The sequence below is a fragment of the Sylvia atricapilla genome, chromosome Z (genome assembly GCF_009819655.1).
Source record: "Sylvia atricapilla isolate bSylAtr1 chromosome Z, bSylAtr1.pri, whole genome shotgun sequence".
Lineage (NCBI taxonomy): Eukaryota > Metazoa > Chordata > Aves > Passeriformes > Sylviidae > Sylvia > Sylvia atricapilla.
The window spans coordinates 32,398,545-32,421,087 of NC_089174.1; the positions used below are offsets into that span (position 1 = coordinate 32,398,545).

Consider the following 22,543-nt stretch of genomic DNA (forward strand, 5'->3'; position numbering starts at 1 on the left):
TGGATTTTTAAAATGCTATTGATTTTGTTTCTCTCTCCCTGATTTTTTAATCTTTTTTAGCCTACAACGAACTGAGGCTTTAGAAAGTCCATTCAGCTTCTAGGATCTTTTGTTCTGGAATGGTGATGATGAAGGGTTTTTTTTTTGTTTGGTTGGTTTCTGTTTGTTTGTTTTTGGAGGATTTGGATTGGTGGTTTGTTTTTGTTGTTGTTGTTGTTTTGTTTGGTTTTGTGTTGTTGTTTTTTTTCTTTTTGTCCCAGTTCTTAGGTAAGTCTATCCAAGAGGAGTGTGTCAAAATGTTTGTTTCATCTCTCTTTAGTACATATTGGCTGGTTTGTCACCTCAGGGTCAAAATAAAGCTCATTCAACCAAGGCTATGGCAGCCACAATAGCAAGCTTCAGGTCACTCCCACCACTTGAAATTTGTTGTAGGGTAGTCAGTTGAAGGTCATTTTGTATTTGTTTGACTGAACATTATTGCTTTTACACTGCAAAAACATTGTGGGTAGACTGCTGTATGTAGAGATTGTTTCCCTCTTGTGCTTGTTTTCTCTTTTTGTATTGAGGTGCCTATTACCAATGAGGAGACAAATTTTATAATATTTTATAAAATAACAAAATCCATTACTTGTCATGACATTGCTTCTAGTGTTTTATATTTGTTTGTTTTTAAGGTAAGTCACAAAACTTCCAACCTGTGTACTTGAAGTTATTAGAAAATGCTAGTAGCACTGAGGAGTCTATGTTGAATATAAATTATTTGAAAATAGAATCCTTTTTATACCCTTGAAAAATCCATTTTTGAGAAACTTAGATTCAAGAGACTGTAACTTGGTCTAAATTAATAGTTAAAATTATTTCAGGGGTCTGAGGAGCTGACAGTGAATCACTTGGTGTACTGTATGAAGTTCTGTCAAAAAGGCATCTTCACAAAAAAAAAAAAAAAAAAAAAAAAAAAAAAAAAAGCCTGATTTTTGTATGTCCATTTGTGCATTTCTAAGGAGAACTGATAATATTCAGCTGTTACACATTTTAACTGCATTTTCAGTGCAGTCACAGGGTGAGTGTTGATAAATAAACCTAAGGTCACATTAGTTTTGCATCTCTAAAGACAAGAAAACAAACCCTTGCATTTTTCTTCACTTCAAGTATAGGAAGTTATGGCTGAGTGACGTACTGTAGAGGGTAGAAATGGTCAGACTTCAGTGATTTCTAAACCAAAAATATCACTAATAATTTTAATTCATTTTTTTGCTATTTTTTCTGTAATGTAGGAGATTAAACTGAGGTTAAAATGTAGTTGACTCAGAATGTTATCAGAGGAATAATGAACTACTAATGACACTAATAATGTACTAACCCATTGTATGATATGACTTAAGAAAATCCAAGAAATCAATGAGAAAGGAAAATGCCATTGCATCTATGTTGTATTAGCTGAAGTCTACTTAATTTTAAATATACTAGCTCTATTATTCTGAAAAATCTGGCCACTCATAAAAACATGCAATGAAAATTATTGCCAGTAGATTCTCTTACTCTTTTCACTCTCATTTACTTGGAGAACTCTCTTTAAAAAATATTGAATAGTGATCTGACAGAGTGTTTAATGAGTGTTTTTTCACAAGCTGGCATCTTTGGAGGCAGAAGCCCCTATCCACCAAGTAAGTGTGTGGTTGCCAACACATCTCACTTGTGATGGGAAGTAACCATTCTTAACTTTGAGAGAATAGTTCTGTCTCTGTTCATGTTTAGTCTTTGGAGCAGTGAAAAGTGGTAGCAAGTGTAGTAATAGTGATGATGGCTTTCTGTTTATGTTTTGAATATCTGTAAATGAGGACTATGATGTGGGAAATCTCAGATCTGTCCAGCTGGATCTGGTCCACCAGAAGGATGTATTTAATCTGCAGTTTGGTCCATTTCCTTTTTTCCCCCCAAACTCTGCTACAAGTGTGTAGGAGTGGACAGCTTGGGTTAACAGCTTGTGCTTCTAATCATTTCTCCTAGGTCTTGTAATCTAGCCTCTGTCATGGGAGTGGTTGTAATGTCTGCCTATCTCATGCACCTTTTCCTTTGTTGTGTCACATGTGCTTTATTCTTTATGGTGTGTTAACCATACACCAGCCATTTGAGAGGGTTGTTGGTATTTTGGCCATGAGGGATGCACATATGGGGAAAGAGAGGACATGTGCCAATTGATTGTCTTCAAAAGAGACTTTGTGGTTTGCACTAGCCTAAGGGTTCCTCACATCTGTCGTGAATCCATGACCATTGATTGCATGGTAATGATTTCCAGTGACACCTGAGAGATGCCAGGTTAGAAGAAAGGCCACAAATCACACAGGCTTATGCTGATATTTTTAGTATGTTTTTAGCTGAGAATTCACTCAAGAAAACATTTTGCAAGATTTTGAGTAATTTACTTTGTCTTTTTTCCTGTTTTCTCTCTGCAGTTGGCTTGGTGTTCTATTTGTATATGTAGTCTTCTGGTGGGTAGCCATGGCTGGTTTTGAAAATGGGAGCACATTCGTGGGGAAGAGAAAAAAAGAATTTAGAGGACTTGGGTTGTAAAGCACAGCATGGGAAGGGAACCTGATGGGCAAGGCTCAGTGTACTTCACTGAGTCCCAGCATGCGTTTTGGTGTGGTATGTGCTGAAGCAGCTCCTCTGGATTAGGATGTAGGTGTTTTTAATCAAGTCATTGAGTTGTGATCTGTTGTCTGTATACCTTGCAATCTCTGTTATGGAAAAGTTCACTAGTGGGTCAGCTGCAGTTCTGCTCTTCCTCATGTATGCCATGCTGAGTTTTTTTGATGTTTTTAGAATGTGGCACAAGGCTTTTTTCAGTGTATTACAGACTTTAAATGCAAGGGCTATTATTTTAAACTGAGTTGTTTTGGAATTGCCTTTTTGCTTTGCGGGAATTCTTTTTTCAGCGCTCTTTTCCAGACTCTGTTTAAAGACCTCCGATACTTAGTGCATTGAAGTGTCTCTGCACTTCATTTGTCTCCATTTCTAATTTTATTTAGACTTCAGTACCTTCATGATCTTTGTAACTTTAAACATGGTGTCACTGGTTTTTAGTCTTTAATTTCTATTTTCACATGGTCCTATACAGGTATTGATTTTTGATCAAGTAGTTTCAGAATGCTGTATTGCAAAGATTTCACAAATTAGATGGATAACAAAATTTTTTCAATGCTTTTTGGTAGTTGAAAACATCCATAAGTAAGTCCTCTATATGAACCATAGTCTTAAAATAATATATCTTGCAGGAAGCCACAACCTTAACAATTAATGTGTATTATGCTTGTGTGTACTACAACTAGGTTTCCACCTGGAGTTTCAGTTTTGCTCTGCAGACTCTGTGCAGCATTATAATCTTGCTGTCATTGTGTAGAATATTTTGCAATGCAAGGGTTACCTCAGGTCTGTCGTAAGATAATGTGCTTCTCTGTTCTTTTTGATGTCATTAAATTTAATATCTTTGTGATTAAAATAGCCTGTTTTCCAGATCCATGTGAAGCATCACTGGTCACAACATAGGTCTATCCCCCAATTATCCCTAAGGCTATTAAACTTTGCAGATTACATATTTGAGGCCACTAGCACTTTGAAAAGGTGCTTCTGGAGGGATTCTCTGTTTTATCCAACATAAATCAAGACTGACTTATTTTAAGCTCCGCAGAAAGGCATTTGTGAGCATTGATGTTTGGTTCCACTCCTGAACCATATATACTAAGGCTCTCAACCTTGCCCACCATAGATGAGGGAAAACTATAACAAAGAAATAATAGCAGAGATTAGATACTTGTGCTTTTAATACTTCGTGAAAGGTGGTTATAGGTAGGTGGGGGTTGGTCTCTTTCTCCAGGCGGCAACTAAGAGAACAAGAGGACACAGTCTTAAACTGTGCCAAAGGACATACAGGTTGGATATTAGGAAAAAGCTTTTCATGGAAAGAATAATAAAGTACTGGAATGATCTGCCGGGGCAATTGTTGGAGTCACCGTCCCTGGGTGAGTTTACAGAAAGACCGACTGTGGCACTCAGTGCCAGGATATATTTGAAGTATTGGACTCAACATGATCTTGGAGGTCTCGTCCAACCTAGTGATTTTGTGTGATTCTGTGATATGCCCAGGATAATCTACTTGGTTTTACTGCACGGGATACGTTCTACTCAGCTGTGGTGTCTGTTCTCATCAGCTTGCCTTCGTTATGGGATTTTTTTTTAGTGCAACAAAATTAGAATAGCTGTGATTTCATTTAGGGCAGAAGTTTCTCAGGCTTAGAGAAAGGAGAACATGGGCTACTCTGCCCAACAAGAGCAATTTAAAGTATTAGCCATGTAGTTTCCTTCCAGATGAGACCCCTTTGTTCTGGGATGAAAGTTTCTTCTATCACACAGTTTGAGCGCAGCATTTTATTTGGACAGTCTAAGTGTTAGGCTTTCCATGACTGGAAGGGATTTCTCCCTTGCTATCAGAATAGGTTATGAAAGGCATGGAATTTTTTGGTATTTGTGGTTTGGTTTTTTTACTTCCTCCAGTTCTCTCAAGTTGGTAAGAACACCTTGACTGTTCTAAATTCAGATATTTGTCTTATTTGGGATGTGTTTTCCTGATAGACAGCACTTGTATGTGAATTAAGTACAGAAATACTCTAATATGAGGTGTAAGTTTTCAGTATCTCATACAAGAAATATAAAACTACCAGTTTCTTCTCCGTTTTCCAGGCAATTTCATACACTGTGGGCAGGTCTTACTACTGATTCTTTTTCCTTTGCAGTCTTGGACACAGTGATGCCTGCTCTCCAGCCATCTTATTACCTTGATTACAATGTAGTATACTGCTTACAACTTTGGCACGCCTTAACCAGTTTCAGGAACCTTAGAAAAAGTGTGACTATCCCAGGTTAGCATGACTGGCATGAGTAGGGCTCTCTGTTAGGTGTTACAGTTTGCTTTGTGGACATCTGGATCTGAACAATTTGTTGCTTGATAGTTCAGATGATGTATTGATGCAGGACTGAATTGATCAGCCTCTGTCACTATATATCTGCAGTGATCAGCAGGTCTGTGACTGACTGATAATTAGTCCAGGAGAGTTCGGAGGGTATAACCAGAACCACCTTCTCTTGAAGAAGTCATAAGACTTCTCAACATTCTACAGTAGTTTCTACAATAATTTTCAGATCTTAAATATAGAACACCAGCATGCACAAGATAATATTGCTACTTACAGAAGTTGTGGCTGTAGAAATAGTATAGATTTGAAATAATAAGTCTAACTAGTTCTATATAAACAATATCACACAGTTTCCTTTTATTTTTGCTTCCTGTAGGAACAATATTTTAATTTTTTTTTTTAAATCACTCATGAGCCATAAAATCAGAAGAAGTCATTAAAAGCATAAAAATCCAAAGATATTGTTTGGTGTATAGCATTTTCATTACTTGCACCCATATTCCTAGATACTACAGAATTTTGCTAGATTTTCTTAGACAGGACAGAATTTTGTCAAATTTTTAGTACATCTATGATAAGTGCAGGAAGTCTGCCCATTAGTGATGTTTTCAAATCTAGACAATTTTGGACTTGGATGGCACTTAAATTTTGTGTATCAGTTTCCATCATTTAAAACTGATAGTGTAACAGGCATTGCTAGGATATCCCTAAACATGTTGATCTACTGCAAAAAAACCCTCAAGTGCTTCTGTGACTGCATATGTATATAGATGCACAGATCCACAGACACGCTTCTATATATATATATATATAGAGAGAGAGAGAGACTGAGGCAATTTTAGGGTTGTTTTGTTTGAGGGATTTTTTAACGGCATTTTTCCTGAAATCTCTGTGGGCAATGCAGGCCATCCAGGTGCTGAGCTGTCTGAGGATGATAACCTCAGACTTTGCCTGTGAGCCTCCACCTACTGTATCTTTATGTTTGCTTTTATTGAAAGCACTCATTAAGTTAAGTCTTTGCTACACCAGTGTTCTACTGATTCAAGACTCTCATTTTCAAGGCTGTATTGCTCTTTATTATATTAGAGTAGTGCATAAAGAGTCAGTTAGAATGAGAACCCTATTGACATGGGCTGTGGAAAAAATGAGTAAAGGTTTATTTCAGCTCTGTGGACACACTGTCTAAATAAATGAGAAAGAATAGAAGAAATAGATACAAACAGCTGCAAAAAGGGTAAACTTTCACAAGTGGTGTATAAAATAGATTCTCTGTGTGGCAATTTTTTTCTCTGACAAGTATTTTTTTAGTGATTTTAGCAGTGAGTAGATGCCTGAATTGAGAGTTAAAAACAAAATTTCTATGTTGTAGGCCATATTATCATTATACTCACATTAATGTCTATACAACATTAGCATTTGAGACTGCAGGAAGTTAACTGCTTTACTTCTTGGTATTACACTGCAGTCGATTTCGGTGAACCATAAAAACTTTACCCCTGAAGGTAAAATTACACTGTATGCATGTTCCTAGCATACTGCTTTGGGGATAAACATGTCTTAAATCAACTCATCGCTTGCAGCTGAATTCCTTCTCCAAATGCAGTTTCTGTGTAGATAATAAGGTTCAGAAAGACTGATTTTTGGTAAACCATAAAGTTTTTTGAATATAATTCTATCCATAAATGTATTTGGACAGGATTGGAAAGAATTCTTGTAATACTAATAAAGATTTGGAGTTTTAGAAAGGAGAGGCATATACCAACATTTTTAATTAGCTTTCATTGGCACCTCCAGTTTGTTCATATGTGTTCCGAACATTTGCATATTGTGCTTCCTCACATAATAAAAACTTTTGGACATCACTGAAACTTCTTTTTGTAATTGTGCATTTGAAAAATTAAATTTGAAGTTTATGACACACTGGCTCCTACTTGCTTGGATCATAGTGTGTAGTTAAGATACCATCACTTGAAACCTTTGTTATAGCTATGTTTCTGTTGGGGCTTAATATGCTGTGGGTTCAGATGGATGTAATTGTGGCCTTGAGGTGTTGGTCTAAAGAATACTGTCTGAGTTTGTAACCAGATATTCTTGGATAAATATGCTGAGACTTAGATCTTGTCCTCTGGAATTTGAATACTGTTCCTTAAATTTTTTGAGTCCTTTTATATTGCCGTTTTAATTTGCCTTTTGTTTTTTTTTTTTTTCAAAATCTTTTAGCCATTGAAATCCACGCAGTAACTTCCAAACTACTTTTACAATCTCAATTGGACAAAGTGCCTGTTTGTCCTTCAGTTTAATTCCCAAATTAACTATAGTTAGAAAATTCTTACATATGAATCTCCATGTTTAAAATATGTAAGGCAGAAAAAAAAAGTCCCTAGATAGTAGGCAAGACTTTGAAATGTGAATAACTTTATGTTTGAGAGGGCAAGTCTTTTGTTGTGACAAGATGGATTTTGATTTTTTTTTTTTTTGTGTGTGTGTGGTGTTTGGTTTGGGTTTTTTTTGTTTTGTTTTTGAGTGGATTTTGGTTTGTTTTGGGTTTGTGGTTTTGTTTGGGGTTTTTATGTTGTTTCTCTTTGTTTAGGGGTTACTTATTTGTATGGCTTATTTGGTGTTTTATTTGGGTTTTGGCTTTTTTCTTTCTTCATTTTGTTGCTTTCTGAAATGATACCTTTGGTTTCAGGATTGAAATTTCAATTTAATTGCTACATGGAGAAAAGAGGCGTAAACTCCTCCATAGTGGGCAATCTGTATGGGGTTTTCTTCTATTTAACAGTCTTTGAGTTGTACCTCCCCTGTTCAGTAAGTAGAAATGGCAAGGTAACTTAGCTGAGGGTGACTACAGATCTGCTTTCCATGTAAATCATGAAGTGAACCGGGAGGGAAAAGAATTCCAGAAATCTGCTACTAGACAAAATACTTTAAAACTATTTCTTTACAAAGGGAGCATTTCTTCTACATGCCCCCCCCCCCCCCCCCAAGTATATATTAATTGGTTATAAACTATAGTTTTGAGGTTGGTATTCACCTGATTATTTACACATCAGTGCATGATGGGATTCACAGGTATGGTTACAGTTCCATTGTAGTGGCAAGAAGTCTTTTCTGTGGAGCAGAGAGAATTTTTAGTGTACAACTCCATGTTCTAGAGTTAGTTATATGGTAAAGGATTCAGAAAAATGGCAAAACATATACAAGTGCTTAGAAATTTAACCAATTAGCCTTTAAATTGTCTGCCTGCATATGTCATTATTGAAAGTGTTTTAGTATCTGGTGGCATTTATATTTTTTCTTTCCTTCCAGATCATTACTAAATATATTTATGAACTACTGCAGAACGAATGCCACTTGAAGAGAGTTACTCTTCCAGTAAGTATAATTTATTCCTCCAAAGGCATTGTTTTTTTGAATCTGTACCCAGCACAGCCTGTGATCCCATATAAAGACAAGGTGTGTGAGGGCTCTGTGCAGGGCATTGTCTCGGGACACTGCCTTTGCATTTTGCATGTGTATGCATCAGGAAGTGTGGCTCCACCTCACTTCACATGTCTTTGATTTCTCCAACTGAGCCTTCCTTATCTTAACAGATACCAGAATTTTCAAGATGTGGTACTTTTAATTGGAGAGTATTTGCGGATATTTTAAGATGTCTACAGCTGGATGTAGAGAACAGAGATGTCTTTGCAAGCGTTGGGCTACACTCACATTGAGTATCAGTAAACTATTCCAAATAATTTTTTAAAAAAAGCTTTTTCAGTAATTTATGATATGAATGTAAAATAAAGTGCTTATGTTGCTTAGTGAAAATATTTTATCAACCTTTAGAAAAGATGAAGTGCTCCCCCACATATCAGAGTGTTTATAAATACATGTGAAGTGATATAATGATGATGTTCAGGTATTTTTATATTCTGTACTGGAAAGTGCGGGAGAGACTGGAGTGTGACAGCACTGTGTAGATTTTTCATCATTATGAAGGATTCCTATGCTCTTTAAAATCTTTTGAATTGCTGTTGTTCTCAGATAAACCTTCATATTCAGTCAAGGAAAACCTGTTTAGGCTATGGAAGGAAAAGGTCTTTTATCTTAACAGTTCTGTAACGCTTCATTATTCCCATTTCTGTTCCCTGAGTGTTGCTTAGGGAATGTTTTGATGACCTGGCCCAACTACTTGCAGTTTCCTGGGCCTTTTCAGTGTCTCGTGGTCATGGCAGGAGCTAAGCTATGAGGTTCACAGAGAAGTCGAAGGGCACTACTCACAGTCTGGTGCTTGCACCAGTGCCCTGAGAACTGAAACTGAGAAAGCATTTTCCCATTTCAGATTTTTCTGTGTCAACAGATATAGGATAGGTTCATCATGACAGTCTGCCTGGTGCAGTGATGATTATGATCTCCAGCTTTTTTGGCTGATTTTCTTTTTTGGTGAAGTTTTGGTCCGAGAAGTACTTCCAGAAAGACAATGGATCAAAAGACTTCTCAGGCCATGTCACACTTTGTGAAGTCATGAAGCTGTTGTTTATAAACTTCCAAGTGCCCAGATTTTAAGACTATAGGACCTTCTTTGATTCCTAAAAAAGAATGTGAAGAATATGCATATAAGTAGTGCAGTGCTAAGGCTGCACTAGCTCCAAAACATGAAGGTGAAGAAACTTGGGATAAATATTACAGCACTTCATCACCTATGTCATACCTGTGGTGGTTCATCTGCCTGACTCTTACTTTACTGGAGCAAAGTAAGAAAGCACAAAATATGCAGGTGTCAATTGTGAGCATGGTGGAAAAATTCACATGACGTACAAACACTGTTCTTCAGGAATGGCTGTTACGTGTATCCAGCCCTCACCACAGTCAAAAATAGGTTATAAAGGCATATGCAAAAGTGAAAAATTGAAAAAATATATCTAGAAGTTGAAAAATTAAGGCTGTGTAAAAGCTAAGTTTAAATCACCGCTGATAGACTCCCAAGTAAGTTCACAAAACCCTCTAGTTTAAACTAGTAAAGGAGACTAATAAAAGTAATAAAACAGCTTTTAGGATGAGAATAGAAGAGAGTTTGAATGTTGGCAAGTTACATATAAAATCACAGGAAGTTCACAGAAACCGAATATGAGGAGCTTGTTAGAATTGTAAAGGCCAATAATAAAAGAGAGCTGATAAGGCTGGTAGATGAGCTGCAGCTAAAATGAACACCGAGGTCAAATAAGCAAAACTTATTCCAACTACTACTTGTCCAATTTCCACGCGCTAAACTTTTTTTTCTAAACAGGATATAATTCTGAGCAACTGTCTGAAATTTGTCATGTCAATAGAGGAGACCTTTGGACAAGTTAATGTATTGCACAATAAACAAATTCCAGGATGAGAATTTTTTTAAACCTAGGGTTCTATAAGAAGTCAAACATGGAAGTTGCAGAACAACCAACTTATATTTAATTTGCTGCTGAAATCAGCTAATAATAGTAATTATAGTAATATATTGAGGGAAATGAGTACAAGTTTATTTAAAAAAAATTCCAGAATTCATTGCAGGAGTCAGAGATCACATTAAGAAAAATCTTGTCAGTAAAAGAGTACAAGTATTTCCAATGACCTGTCAAAAAACTTAAGTGCTTTTAAAAAGCATAGGAGAAGGGAGTCCCCTTAAGAGTTAATTGGTTAAAAGGGTAAAAAGGTGAAATAGGGAAGAAAGAAATATTTTACAGATGAAATAAACTGTTACCAGTGAAATGCTATTAAGGCCTGACATAGTTGTAAGCAAAAGGAAAGAAAAGGGAATTAATACAAGCTAACAAACTTTCCTGCTTATTTTTTCTTCAGTTATTTGGGGTGGTTAAATCTAAAGCTGATTATGATAAGTTGGGAAATTATTTCTTGATGCTGAATAACTGGATGATTAAATAACAGGAGATTCAATTCTGGTAAATACAAAATTATGGGGAAGATAACTCACTCTGTAAACACAACAGTGGCCTCTAAATGAGCTATTACAACTCAGGAAAGAGCTTGGAGTGATTGTGAGTAGTTCTCAGAGAACATCAGTGAGTGCTCAATGGCAGTCAAAAACCATCAAAGCAAATAGGATGTTAGGAATTATGAGGTATCGAGAACAAAACAGAAAAACATCGTCATTCCACTCATTATGTGGGCCCTCATGTTAAACACTGCATGAAGTCTGGACACCATATCAAAAGCATATGAAGAATTAAAAAGAAATACAGAGGAGGGTTGCAAGGATGATCACAGGCATGAAATGCTTTTCAGATAAAGAAAGATTAAACAAAGATTCTTCAGCTTGGAAAATAGATGACTGAGGAAGGAATATGACAAATCTATGAAATCATGAAAGGTAAAGAGAAGATGAATAGGGAATAGGTTTTTTTCTTTTTTCATAATAGAGAACCTAAGGGGCATCAAGTTTAAATTATCAGGCAGGAGATCTCTACTGAAAGAGACAGTATTATTTCATATATGTCCCAATTATATTGTGGAACTCATTGCCACAGAGTACTATCAAGGAGAGAGGTGTAAATGCATTCAAAAAAATCATTTGACGGTATTAGGGTGGGATAGGTGCCTTGAACTATTGTGTATGCTTGCCTAGTTATATAAACTGGTTTGCAAGGTTCCAAAGTTACTGGCTGTCGAAGGCAGTCAAGAATCACTCTACAACCACTCTGTTTTGTTACTGTTCCACTACACAAATCTGCCTGTTGTCAGAAACAGGACCCTGCACCTTAGTTTGACCAAGATGGCTCACATATATATATATATACACACATATATTTGTGTGTGTGTGTATATACACAACTTTTTAATGTGAATATTTTAGAGATGAATACAAAACCTTTTTTTCTTATAACCTTGTCACAGACGATCAAAAAGTTGGTGTATTGGCTTTCCTTTTTCTGTCAGCTGATAATGAAGTTGGCAGTGCTGTGATTTTTGAATATTTAAAATGTGTTTTGGAACTGTGTTAGGTGGAGTGGGCTTTTTACAGCATGATTTTAGTAGGAAATGGAAATAGCATGCTTCAAAAGTTTAGCATGATGGTACTTTATGTTCTCTCATCTTCGTAAATTTAAACCTTGTGTGTGAAGTCCAACTTGCTGTCTTTGTTTTGTTTTCTTAGGCAGCAGCTTCAGTTTTGGATACAAAAATTAATTTCTTTTCAAGTATGAAAATAAGACCTGTTGGCAGATCAGGAGAGCTTGCCTGTGCTTGTATTATGCCAGTGTCTTTGACTAAACAATTCTGAACATATTTTCCTACACAGGGAGGCAAAGATCCATGTTGCATTATTGTTACTGTAAAGCATTGCCCTTGAATAGTGTTCAATATGTACTACAGAACATGAAAATTTGAAAAGGTCTCATAATTATGGAGAGGCCATTTACTACTTTCAAAGTTTCATCTTGTGCTTCATTGAAGGTTATGTTAGGAATAAGAGTAAAACTACAATTGTTTTAGCCAGATTAAGTTTTTGTATTTCTCTAGTTTTAGTGGTGTAATCAGTGATTGATCTTTGCTCTTCTTTAGCTGTTGAGGACAAATAGAGTGTACTGCTGGATTAACTACATCTTTAACAGCTTCTGGGGAAGCCTGAGATGGAAGTTTAAATAATTAGTGACATCTTGTAGTAGTTTTAAGCCCAGCTGGAAATTAAGCACCATGCAGCGGCTTACTCAACCCTCTTTTTACCTCCCCTAACACCAGTGGAATGGGGAGGAGAATCAATGCAGAACTTGCTAGTTGAGATAGAAACAGTTTAATAACCTAAAGCAAAGTAAAATACAGTGATAATGGTAAATGACAATAATAAACAGTGATGTGCAATGCTAGATGCCAGACCCCTGATTCCTGAACCCAGATTGGGCATGCTTCTGGGTAACTGCCCCAGTTTATATCCTGGGCATGATGTTCTGGGGTGTGGAATATTCCTTTGCCAGTTCAGGGTACATGTCCCAGCCATGCTCTCTCCAGGTTTATTTTGTATACCTTCTTGCTGGCAGAGCATGAGAAAAGGAAAGGGAAGTCCTTGACTTTGGATAAACACAAAAGCAAAAAACTAAAATATCAGTGTGTTATTAATACTATTCTTGTTCTGAAGCTAAATCACAGCACATTATCAGCTACTGAGAAGAAATTAACTCTATCCTGGCTGAAACCAGGACACATGTTTAATTGGCAATGGTGATGAAATGTTGAATCTTCTTGGTTATCAGTGCTTTCCTCTTTCACTTCAATAGGTAAAAGTTCATCCAAGAATCATTTTTCTTTGAGAAACCATGGTCTGCTACCTCCAATGTATGTTACTTTTGCTGGTTTTGTTACCTAAGTGAAATTAATATTTGTTTGAAAAATCCACAGATTTTATGTTTGTTAAGTTATTTGTGGTAATAGTTAAATGTTGATTGGCTGCTTGTAATATTGATCAGCAGTTGTCAGTTTTACATTTTTGATCAAAAAATTGTAAATCAGGATTCTCAATACTGTGGAGACTATAACCAAAGCAAGTTATTGAGGTTTATGTTGAAACACAAAGAAAATTACTTTTCATCTTGGAAAGCAAATGAGCAGATTTTTCTCTCCATCAGCTGCTCACAATTCTCACAATCATTTTTGAGTCTTTTTAGTTTCCAATATACTTATTTGCCATGTTCTTTCCTCCAGTTACAGTTTATACCTACTTTGTACGCTCAAGGCTCATAATTTTTGTCATATTTCTTAACTGAAATAAGAAAAGTACTAGTGGATTTTTCCCTTTTCAACATTCAATCTTATAAACCTCCAGTATATAAGATGAAAGACTCCCAGAGCCTAGTCAGGTCTCATACATCTTGAGTTAATAATGGCTAATTGTTGATGTGGTAGCGTGGATGACAATAAGATTAGATTTCAAGTGTAGTTTGATTTTACGCTGTATATTGATAGCAGCTGTTCAAAATGCTAACAAAGTGTGCTGCTGAAATACTCTATAGACTGATATTACTGTATTAGGTGAAGACTCATTTGAGACAGAAATCATGTGGAAAAAAGAAATTCAATGATAACATTAAGAATCTCGTAATACATGTAGAGATCTACATGTTGTAGAGATCCATAGCTGCCTACATTCATAAACTTTAAGGAATTATTGTGCATTGAGAAAAAAATCCAAGGAAAAGAAAATTAAACAGTTGTTTTAAACAGTAAATTATAATTGCAATTTTGATAGATTTGGCATGCCTAGCTATAGATTACTGGAAGATTGTTCTCACCTGTAAATAACAGTGTTGAATCAAAATCTTAAATTAATCCATAAGCATTTTAATGTATTTATTCACTTTAGATTTAAGTGATCAGAAATCAGTGTCCTTGAGTAGGTCCAGAAGAACAAGTGGCTAGTAAATGCAAATTATTTTATGTGGCCTCAGTGTGTCCAGCATTAAATGGTATTCTACGTTGATCTGTCAGTAAAGTAAGGTTGGGTATAGCAGTGACCTTTAAGTGCATTTTTAGTGAAAGCCAGACCTAATAAATTACTACTGTTTGAAGGTAAATTAACTTGACAAAGGTCTCTAAATGTGTTTAATTTTGGGAAAATAATCAAAAGTAATTTTTTATGATCTTGATAGATATTTTTAGCTGTTTAAAATTAATTTCTTCACAGATATGTGAACTAGCTGTATCTTCTAGTGCAAATGATTACTAAGTGCTGGTATTTCCTACACACTACACAATATTTTAGTCTATAAGTGCTAAAACCTACAGCTAAGTTACACATTAGCCTGAAATGCAAATTCACAATGTTTTTTTCCTAATTATAGTGTTGTAAATATTCAGTTTGTGGGTAGAATTCAGTTACACCTTGCCAAATACTATCTCAGATTCAGTGTTGGCTGACTTTTTACCTAATCTGTTTCACCTTTTAAGGTGTCAATACTGCTATTTCAGAAGCAGCATCAAGATCTGACTGTAGTCCCAGTCTATTCAATAGAACATATTCTTTACCATGTTTTCTATTTTTGCACAAAGTGCAAGAGAAAGTGAGTACATTTCCTGTGCAAACTCTGAGGCACATGCAATGTTACTTTATTTTGGAGCAGGGGAATAGGGTCTTCAGTGCTATGGCAAATATTGAAGAAAGACATGACCATTCTTTCATTTACAAATTTGTTTTGTTCAAGCAGCCTCATTGACTTCATTAAAAAAAGCATTTGGTAGGACTGACATTAAAAAAAATCTGAGGATGCATGCAGAATTAATTTTTCCCATTATAAGGGTAAGGATATGTACATATGAGGAAAAGCTAACATAATCCAAATAGCCAATTCCTTCTTTCTCAACATGGGATCATAACCTGATCCATTTTTCTTCTCTGTTGCAGAGAATGTTCCTAGCAGTTGGACAGTTAGGCTGTGGGTGTGGAGCGGTGTGGAGTACAGTAGGAGGGAGACATGTGCCTGTTTTGTTCTTTCTTTCCTATATATTCATATGCTGGAAAGAGAAGAATGAGTAGGCATGAGGATTTGTTTTGTCCTCATGGTATTTACATAAGGACAGTTCTTTTGTCTTGAACAAAAAATGCTACTTTACTCTCTTAAAGACAAAATGTGCTATTAGGTTGCAATTTGCTGAATATCAAACCTAATTGCTGGTCTCTTCCTACAGCTAAGTAGCTAACCATTGACCCTAGTACCGGAGGATTTTTAATGAAGCTATAATTTAGAACCAAATTAGATTTCTATATTTTATTATACCTATCCTATTAAATTTATAACAGACAAATTTACAGTACTGGTTCCTGTGTTGCTTATTGAGTATTTATGTCAAGATGGCTGATTTGGAACTCTCCAGGATTTTGTTTTCATATGTAAGATTTTATTGTTGCTTTAGGCATATCAGAGGTGAGAAATTGCTTGCACCTTTCTCTCTTGCCACCTCGAATTGCTCATTTACAGACTTTCTTCTTTTTCTGTAAATTTTTGTAAACAACTGATGTTTCAAAGCTTAAGCACACCTTTTAGCCTTTTTATTAATTTTAAATGTCCCTTGGATTGCTGTTCTAAAATGTAGTACATTTATATGTTTTGAAGTTACATTGCATATTTTGCTTTATTTTTATTTAGTCCTGGGCACACCTGCATTGAAATGTTTGTTAAATGATGAAAGTTTTTATATAAATTTGGTAGATAACTTTATGACTACAGATTTTCTTTCAAAGGATTTTATTGATGCATTAAAATGTGTGTTGTCTGTAATTGCAGGTTGATGCAATTGAAACTGAACCAAAGAGCTTTATCTTTATGAGTGAAGATGCATTAGTAAATCCTGACAAGCTGTTGGTCCTAATTCATGGTAATGGTGTTGTCAGAGCTGGTCAGTGGGCTAGGAGACTCATAATTAATGAAGATCTGGACAGTGGGACACAGATACCATACATAAAGAGAGCTATTGAGGTAAGTGAAAGTTCAAGGATGCAAGGTTGTATGTGCTGCGGGATGTGAATGTGTGTGCCTGTGCATGAAGAGCTGTGAACCTGTGTTGTTTTAATTTTTTGAATCAGTACTCTATATCAGTGGTCGTTGTGTATGTAATGGGAATATTCTTTTGGTTTTTTGGAACTTTTTCCTAGTGGAAGCAAGTTCTTGTCTTACGATAAAATAAAATTTAGTTGCATGTCATGTTGTTGTGTTGTGTTGGGACTGCCATGTGGCTTAATATGGCAGATGTAACGATAAAAGCTGTTTAGCAGGTGATGTGATGCAGCAGACAACATTACAGAAATTTGTTACAATTTAGATTGTTTTCTTTTGTATTTCATTAAATTTGTATTATTGCTCTATGACTGCTGTAATATAATGGTAAGATGAGCTTTCATGATAACAAGCAGTCTTTTTTACTAGGCTTGCAGTGAATTTATTAGAGGCACAGTCTTTTTCAGATTTGTGCTACATACTGATTCATTCAGATTTACTTATCATGTTTGGCAATAGAAGACATTCGCATTTTGTTGACACTATTTTGTTATATCTGTTTGAGAGACAGTGGACAGTTTGCGTTATGTTTTTGTCACTGGAACATTACAGGTATAATTTGTCATGTGCACCCTGCTACCTAAAGGAAACTTCCTGTAGTAAACGTTAGAGGAGCTTATTTAAGATTGTTTCTATTATATTTGCCAAGTTAAGCTAATGTTGTACTCTAAATAGTGTTGTCATTGTTACTGTTACATATCATTGTTACTGTTACATATTTTGCAAAATGATTAATTTTTTTGGTTGATGAATAATTTTTGCAGCTGTCTTTGAAGTATTCAGGATAAAACATGGCACTTTTTTTTCAACAAAACAAAGAAAGAAAACATATAAAACTGTTAGGACATTAAGTTATTTTTTGTTTGTTTTCCTCACCATCAAAGTACCAGACTACACTTTGTGAGAAAAAGAAACCTATCCCTGTGAAAGTGAAGCTTATCTTTTTCTAACGTTTTTTTATTAATTTTAAATCAAGTTTTTTATTAATTTTAAATCAAGATTTGGAGACAGAACAAAAAGTACCGCAGGATTACTGAGTGCAGTACAGGTATATGGTAGTATGCAACTTCTGGTGCTGGTTCTGAAACGTTTCCCAAGAAAACTTGAATAGTTGTAGCTAATTCAGTTTTCGTACAGTGCTTACATGTCTGCATATTTGTTCTTTCCTAGAGATGCTGCTGTCTTGGGTAACGTGACAGACTGAGTATTTCAAACTGGGGTACCAACCTAATTTAACAGATAATTTTTAAAAGTTATTTCTAGTAGAGGAGAGTTATGTTTCTTCTTGTTATTTTTATTTATTTTGTGCAAGGATTTGTGCTAGTATGACAGAGATCAGACTTCTGTTTTCTGAAATGGTTCTTATACTTAAAACCAGATTATTTATCTCTGCATGTAAATGCTTCTTTAAAAAACAAGACAGGAAAAATCCCAATATTTGATGAGAAAATGTTTTACAAAACTGTAATCATTAGATAAAATTGGTACATCACACTTTGTGTTCTTATCTTTGAGCTTTTCCTTAATGTGGTTTTTAAGTTCACAGTTCTCTTTAGTTCAGTAATTCCAGCTAGTGTTAGACCCACTGTCTGTCATTAAGATGTTTTGTGCATCTTAAAATTCTGATAAGTGTACTACATGTTTAGGACACATACTATTTATAGTGATTTTTTTCATCCAAAATGGAGAATAGATTGCATTCAGTTGTGTTAAATCAAATTCAGTTATGTGTTGCTATTTTTTTTTTTTTATCCTGTAATCCCTGTGCTGGGAATTGGTTGTGGATCTGGTTAGATAAGGCAATATTTTATGGAAATTGCACCCCACTGAAAGTATTTAGAATCATTTAGTTTTGACTGAAAAGAGAATACTGATAGGTACATGCTGATACCATGTCAACATCAGGTACAGATCATATAAATTACATTTCTAAATGCAGGAAATTATGGTAGACTGAGTGTAAGGACTCCATATAATAAAAATAATAGTAAAAATTGCATCCTTTTCTGGTGTTCAGTTCTCTAGTTGATTTAGTCACTTCTGTCACTTATGAAATGAAAATAACGGGCTAAGATGATAAATAGCCTGGATGAAAATTGTGCTAATCTCTCATGCAACATTATTTGAAATAGGGTATTATTTTCCTAGATCTTTCTGTGTTTCTTCTAAGGAGAGGTCTCATTCTTGAATGCAACCAGCAGTGAAATGTATCAAAGTGTCAGTGCTGATAACAAGAGAGCATGGATTTCTTTCTAATAGACTTACGTGAATTTGGAGTGGATAATGATATGTAGAATTTGAAAGTTTCCGTCATCTGTTGTGATTTTGCAACAAATGCAGCTAAAACATGCAGCATTGCAGCTAAAACATTTGCTGAAGACTAGGTACTAATTAAAAAAATAAAAATTGAGAATTAGTGACAAAAGTAGTGATTGAATGTCTGACACTGTTTTACACCACAAAACCACAGACTCCAAAATTGAGAGGGCTGAAAATTACCCCTTTAGTTTTGGGATGTGTCTCTCTTATATATTCTACACAGACTAATCTGATTGGTGACAAAATGACAAACCTCTTCAATCACATTAGTCAGACCACAGGGAGAAGAAGTCCCTCCTAGGAAAAGGAATGAAAACAAAGTACAGTTTACAAAAACACTTCTCTTGTTTACAGAAAACTCCCTGGGAAAGGAATTTCAGAAAACCAAAACAACTCAGGCACAAAACCAGGGCTACAAGTGTCCTATGTGCAAGAATTAATTCAGAAATATCTGCTTTTTAGAAACAAAAAATCCACAGAAGCAAAACCCCACCCTCTAAGTAGGCCAAAACCCACAACTTCTTCTCAGTTCATTTCTTGGAAAAACTGAACAGGGATGCAAGAGGTGGGGTTATAAGTGAGCAGTGGAGTGAGCAGGATGAACTGATACTTCTAAACAGGAAGTTAAGGGAAGAGTAGAAACTATTTCTTTCTGATGAAATACTTCTAAGGAAAACAGAATTAAGAAACCCCACTTCTCAAGCATTTGTGGAACAAGGGAGCAATATACAGGCTTAAAATTTTGTATTTCAAAATTCCAGTATTTTGGGGCCACTGCACATTGTAAAGAAAGATTCAGAGACTCATCCTGGTGAGAATTCAAGTAGCTAGATATAAGTTTTTCTTTTCATCTGTGCAATTCCTGTATGTAATGCTTCTCCTTCCATGTTTTATATCAAGCCCTTTTGTGTTGATTCAATCTTTTGTGTAAGAGGTATTGTGAATGGTTGACAAGGATTTATGTGAAGAGGTAACATTATTGTGTTAATTTGAAAATTCAAACTTGGTAGTGTAGATGTTGAAATATAAAGAGAACAGATAAACAACTGGATAGAGAAAAGACTGTAGGAAAAGAAGAAAGGAGAAAATTGTACACAATGTGAAAACCACATGTAAATACATTAAAATTTGGTAGGAACAAAAACTACTTTAGAAAAACAAGTATTAAAAGAAAAATATGCTAGTAAGGCAGTAAGAACGTAATAAAAGCAAAATTAAAATAAATACTTACTGAAAAAGGTATTTAAAACAAAAGAAACTGGCAATGTCCTGTAAATACAGTACAAAAACATTGCATAGATTCATTGTTTTGTTAAAATAGAAATTTTCTGTTGAAACTTTCTCTAGTGGTACACACTGATGTTTGACAGAAGCATTTATCTGGTACATGAGAGAGTGAAGTTCAAGTCCCTCCCCTGGTAATGACTATTCCATTTATAATGAAAATTCTATTCTGAAGATATTCTAGTTTTTATAGAAAAGTAAATGTAAATTAGATAAATAAATAATTAAATAAGTAAATGTAGGTTAAAAGAGTAATTTTAATCTGTCTCTTCTATATTCTGCCTAGATGACTTGTCCAGGTTGGTACAGTGAGGCTCTTCTCAGATCAGTTATTGTTTAGCCATGCGTTCAATAACTGAAGTAGTGCCAGGTTAAAGGTGATGGAAGACAGAGGCAAATTCTTCAGTTTAATGATGAGACCATATACTTGGGATGTCAAGAATTAAACATTTACAGTTCTGATTTCATAGTGGTTGTTGAGGGGCTCCCTTGTTCATTGTGTTAGAAAAGGAGAGGCTGGAATTGTACTTAGAGAAGAGATTTATTCTTTGGGGAAATAGAAACTCAGCTTGCCTTGGCTGGACATTGTGAAGAGTCTGGGAGTACTGCTATCTTTGATACCTCTCCTCTAGGGAATAAATAGGATATCAGCTTACTGCACAAGCACATGTTGGATGTTTTCTGAGTCCTTGGAAATGCAGTACATTTGTTACCTAAGATAACTGTGGTACCAGGGATGCTAATAAAATTCAAGCACCGCAACTGTCACTTATTTACTAAAAAATAATGTTTAAAACTGTCAAAGAATAGTTGCTTGATTTCAAATTCAGATACTAAGATATCTTAGATACTTGTATTATTGTTTAAAGGAGAATTGATACTTGACATACAGCTGTAAAATAGGTTCTTCAAAGAACCTGGACAAGTTTTTCAGAAGAAATAGAGCAGCACCTAAAAATCTGACTTTACATGAACAAGCCAAAAGCCAAAGCTTTGCATGAGATGGGTGTTAGCTGGAAATGTTTCTTTAATAACTGGTAAAATATGATTTTCAGCTTCAGTTGTCTGTTGTGTTTATCCAACTCTTCATTTTTTTTTTACAATCTCTGTTCTCTTTGGTCAAAATATTGGATTTATTCACTTATACTAATGTCATTCATTTGTACAAAACTGTCAGGTTGGCAATATTTACTAAGAATTGGTGAGGGTGATTACTTTTGTCAGCATGCAGTAATATGTCATTAGTTCTGTAAGGCAGTTGAATGGAACAACAAAATCGTTTAGTATTACAGCAGTAAATTTTCCCACTATGAATTTTATGTGATGTAGTCTTAATGGTTAGTAACTAGTATGATAACACATACTATTTTGTATTTTCCACTTCATAAAAATTAGTTGGTTTCAATCGTGGATATTTACATATTATTGTCCAGAAATTGTTATGTTTAAATTACAAAAAATCTTACTAAAAAACTTTAAAATTTGACTTTTAGATGTAGAATATCTTGTTAGACAAACATTCCTTTTGGTTTTACTTTTTTTCATAGTTTATACAAGCTTAGCATAGTGTCAATAATATAAGCAAGTGACACTTTCTGGAAAAAAAAGCAGCTGACAATTATAGTTCTGCCACAGAATACTAATATTCATGTGCCTTTTATGTCTTTGATGTGTATTGTTGCAGAAGGATGTTCAAGTACCTAATTTGTTTATTAACGGTCAGTTACAATGCCAGAGCAAATCATTATCTTATTTGGGGTTTTTTAATATATTGCTGAACCTTTGACTTTCACTAAAACCGGCAATAATTTGTTATATTGTTTTATTTCAAATGCTACTTTTCTGACTGTGGTATATGTACTTAGCTTATTAATTTTGTTAGACCACAGAGGTGGTGTTGCTTGTAAAGCCTTTTTTAGCAGACAAAACTTGTGTTTAGAGTTCTTGCTTCTGTGGTGATTATACTAACAAAACTTAGAGGTTTTTGGATGATCTTTTGATATCTTTCTGAAAACATAAACACAAATCACAGTGTATTACTAAATAATGAGTCATGTATAATTGGTTTTAAATCAGCCATGGTCTGGAAAGAAAATTTATAAAGCAATATATTTAATTATTTCAGAATCATTTTATGAGGGTTTAATAATCTCTCAAAGGCTAGTCACCAAGCAGATGGAAGGAAAATTTGCATAGTTGAAAGCAATATTAATTGATCACAAAATAATAGTAATACATGATAAACTGTATAGGAGTTAAAATATTAAGTCAGAAATTCAAGAAAAGGTTAAAAGCTTAGACTAATACTGAGCTGACAGGGTATATAAACCCACACCAGCCCCCATGCCAACAGAGGAAAACAATGAGATGACAGCTCTACTGTTTGGAGAGGGGTTGCTAACGACAGCTTATTCCTTTATGATTTCAACTCTTGACAGAAGACAGGTC

General features: G+C 35.0%; 1 protein-coding gene across 5 annotated transcripts in view; it reads left to right on the plus strand.

Annotated features, from left to right (window-relative positions):
• The window catches only part of ARB2A (ARB2 cotranscriptional regulator A), a 173,279-nt gene that overhangs the window by 44,494 nt on the left and 106,242 nt on the right, over positions 1-22,543 (plus strand). For 4 of the 5 annotated variants that reach the window (XM_066339810.1, XM_066339811.1, XM_066339813.1 and 1 more), the window contains 2 exons: positions 8,280-8,345; positions 16,223-16,414. In XM_066339810.1, coding sequence (XP_066195907.1) covers positions 8,280-8,345; positions 16,223-16,414 — 258 coding nt within the window. The remainder of the gene's footprint in view (positions 1-8,279; positions 8,346-16,222; positions 16,415-22,543) is intronic. The other variant, XM_066339812.1, reaches the window with a different exon arrangement.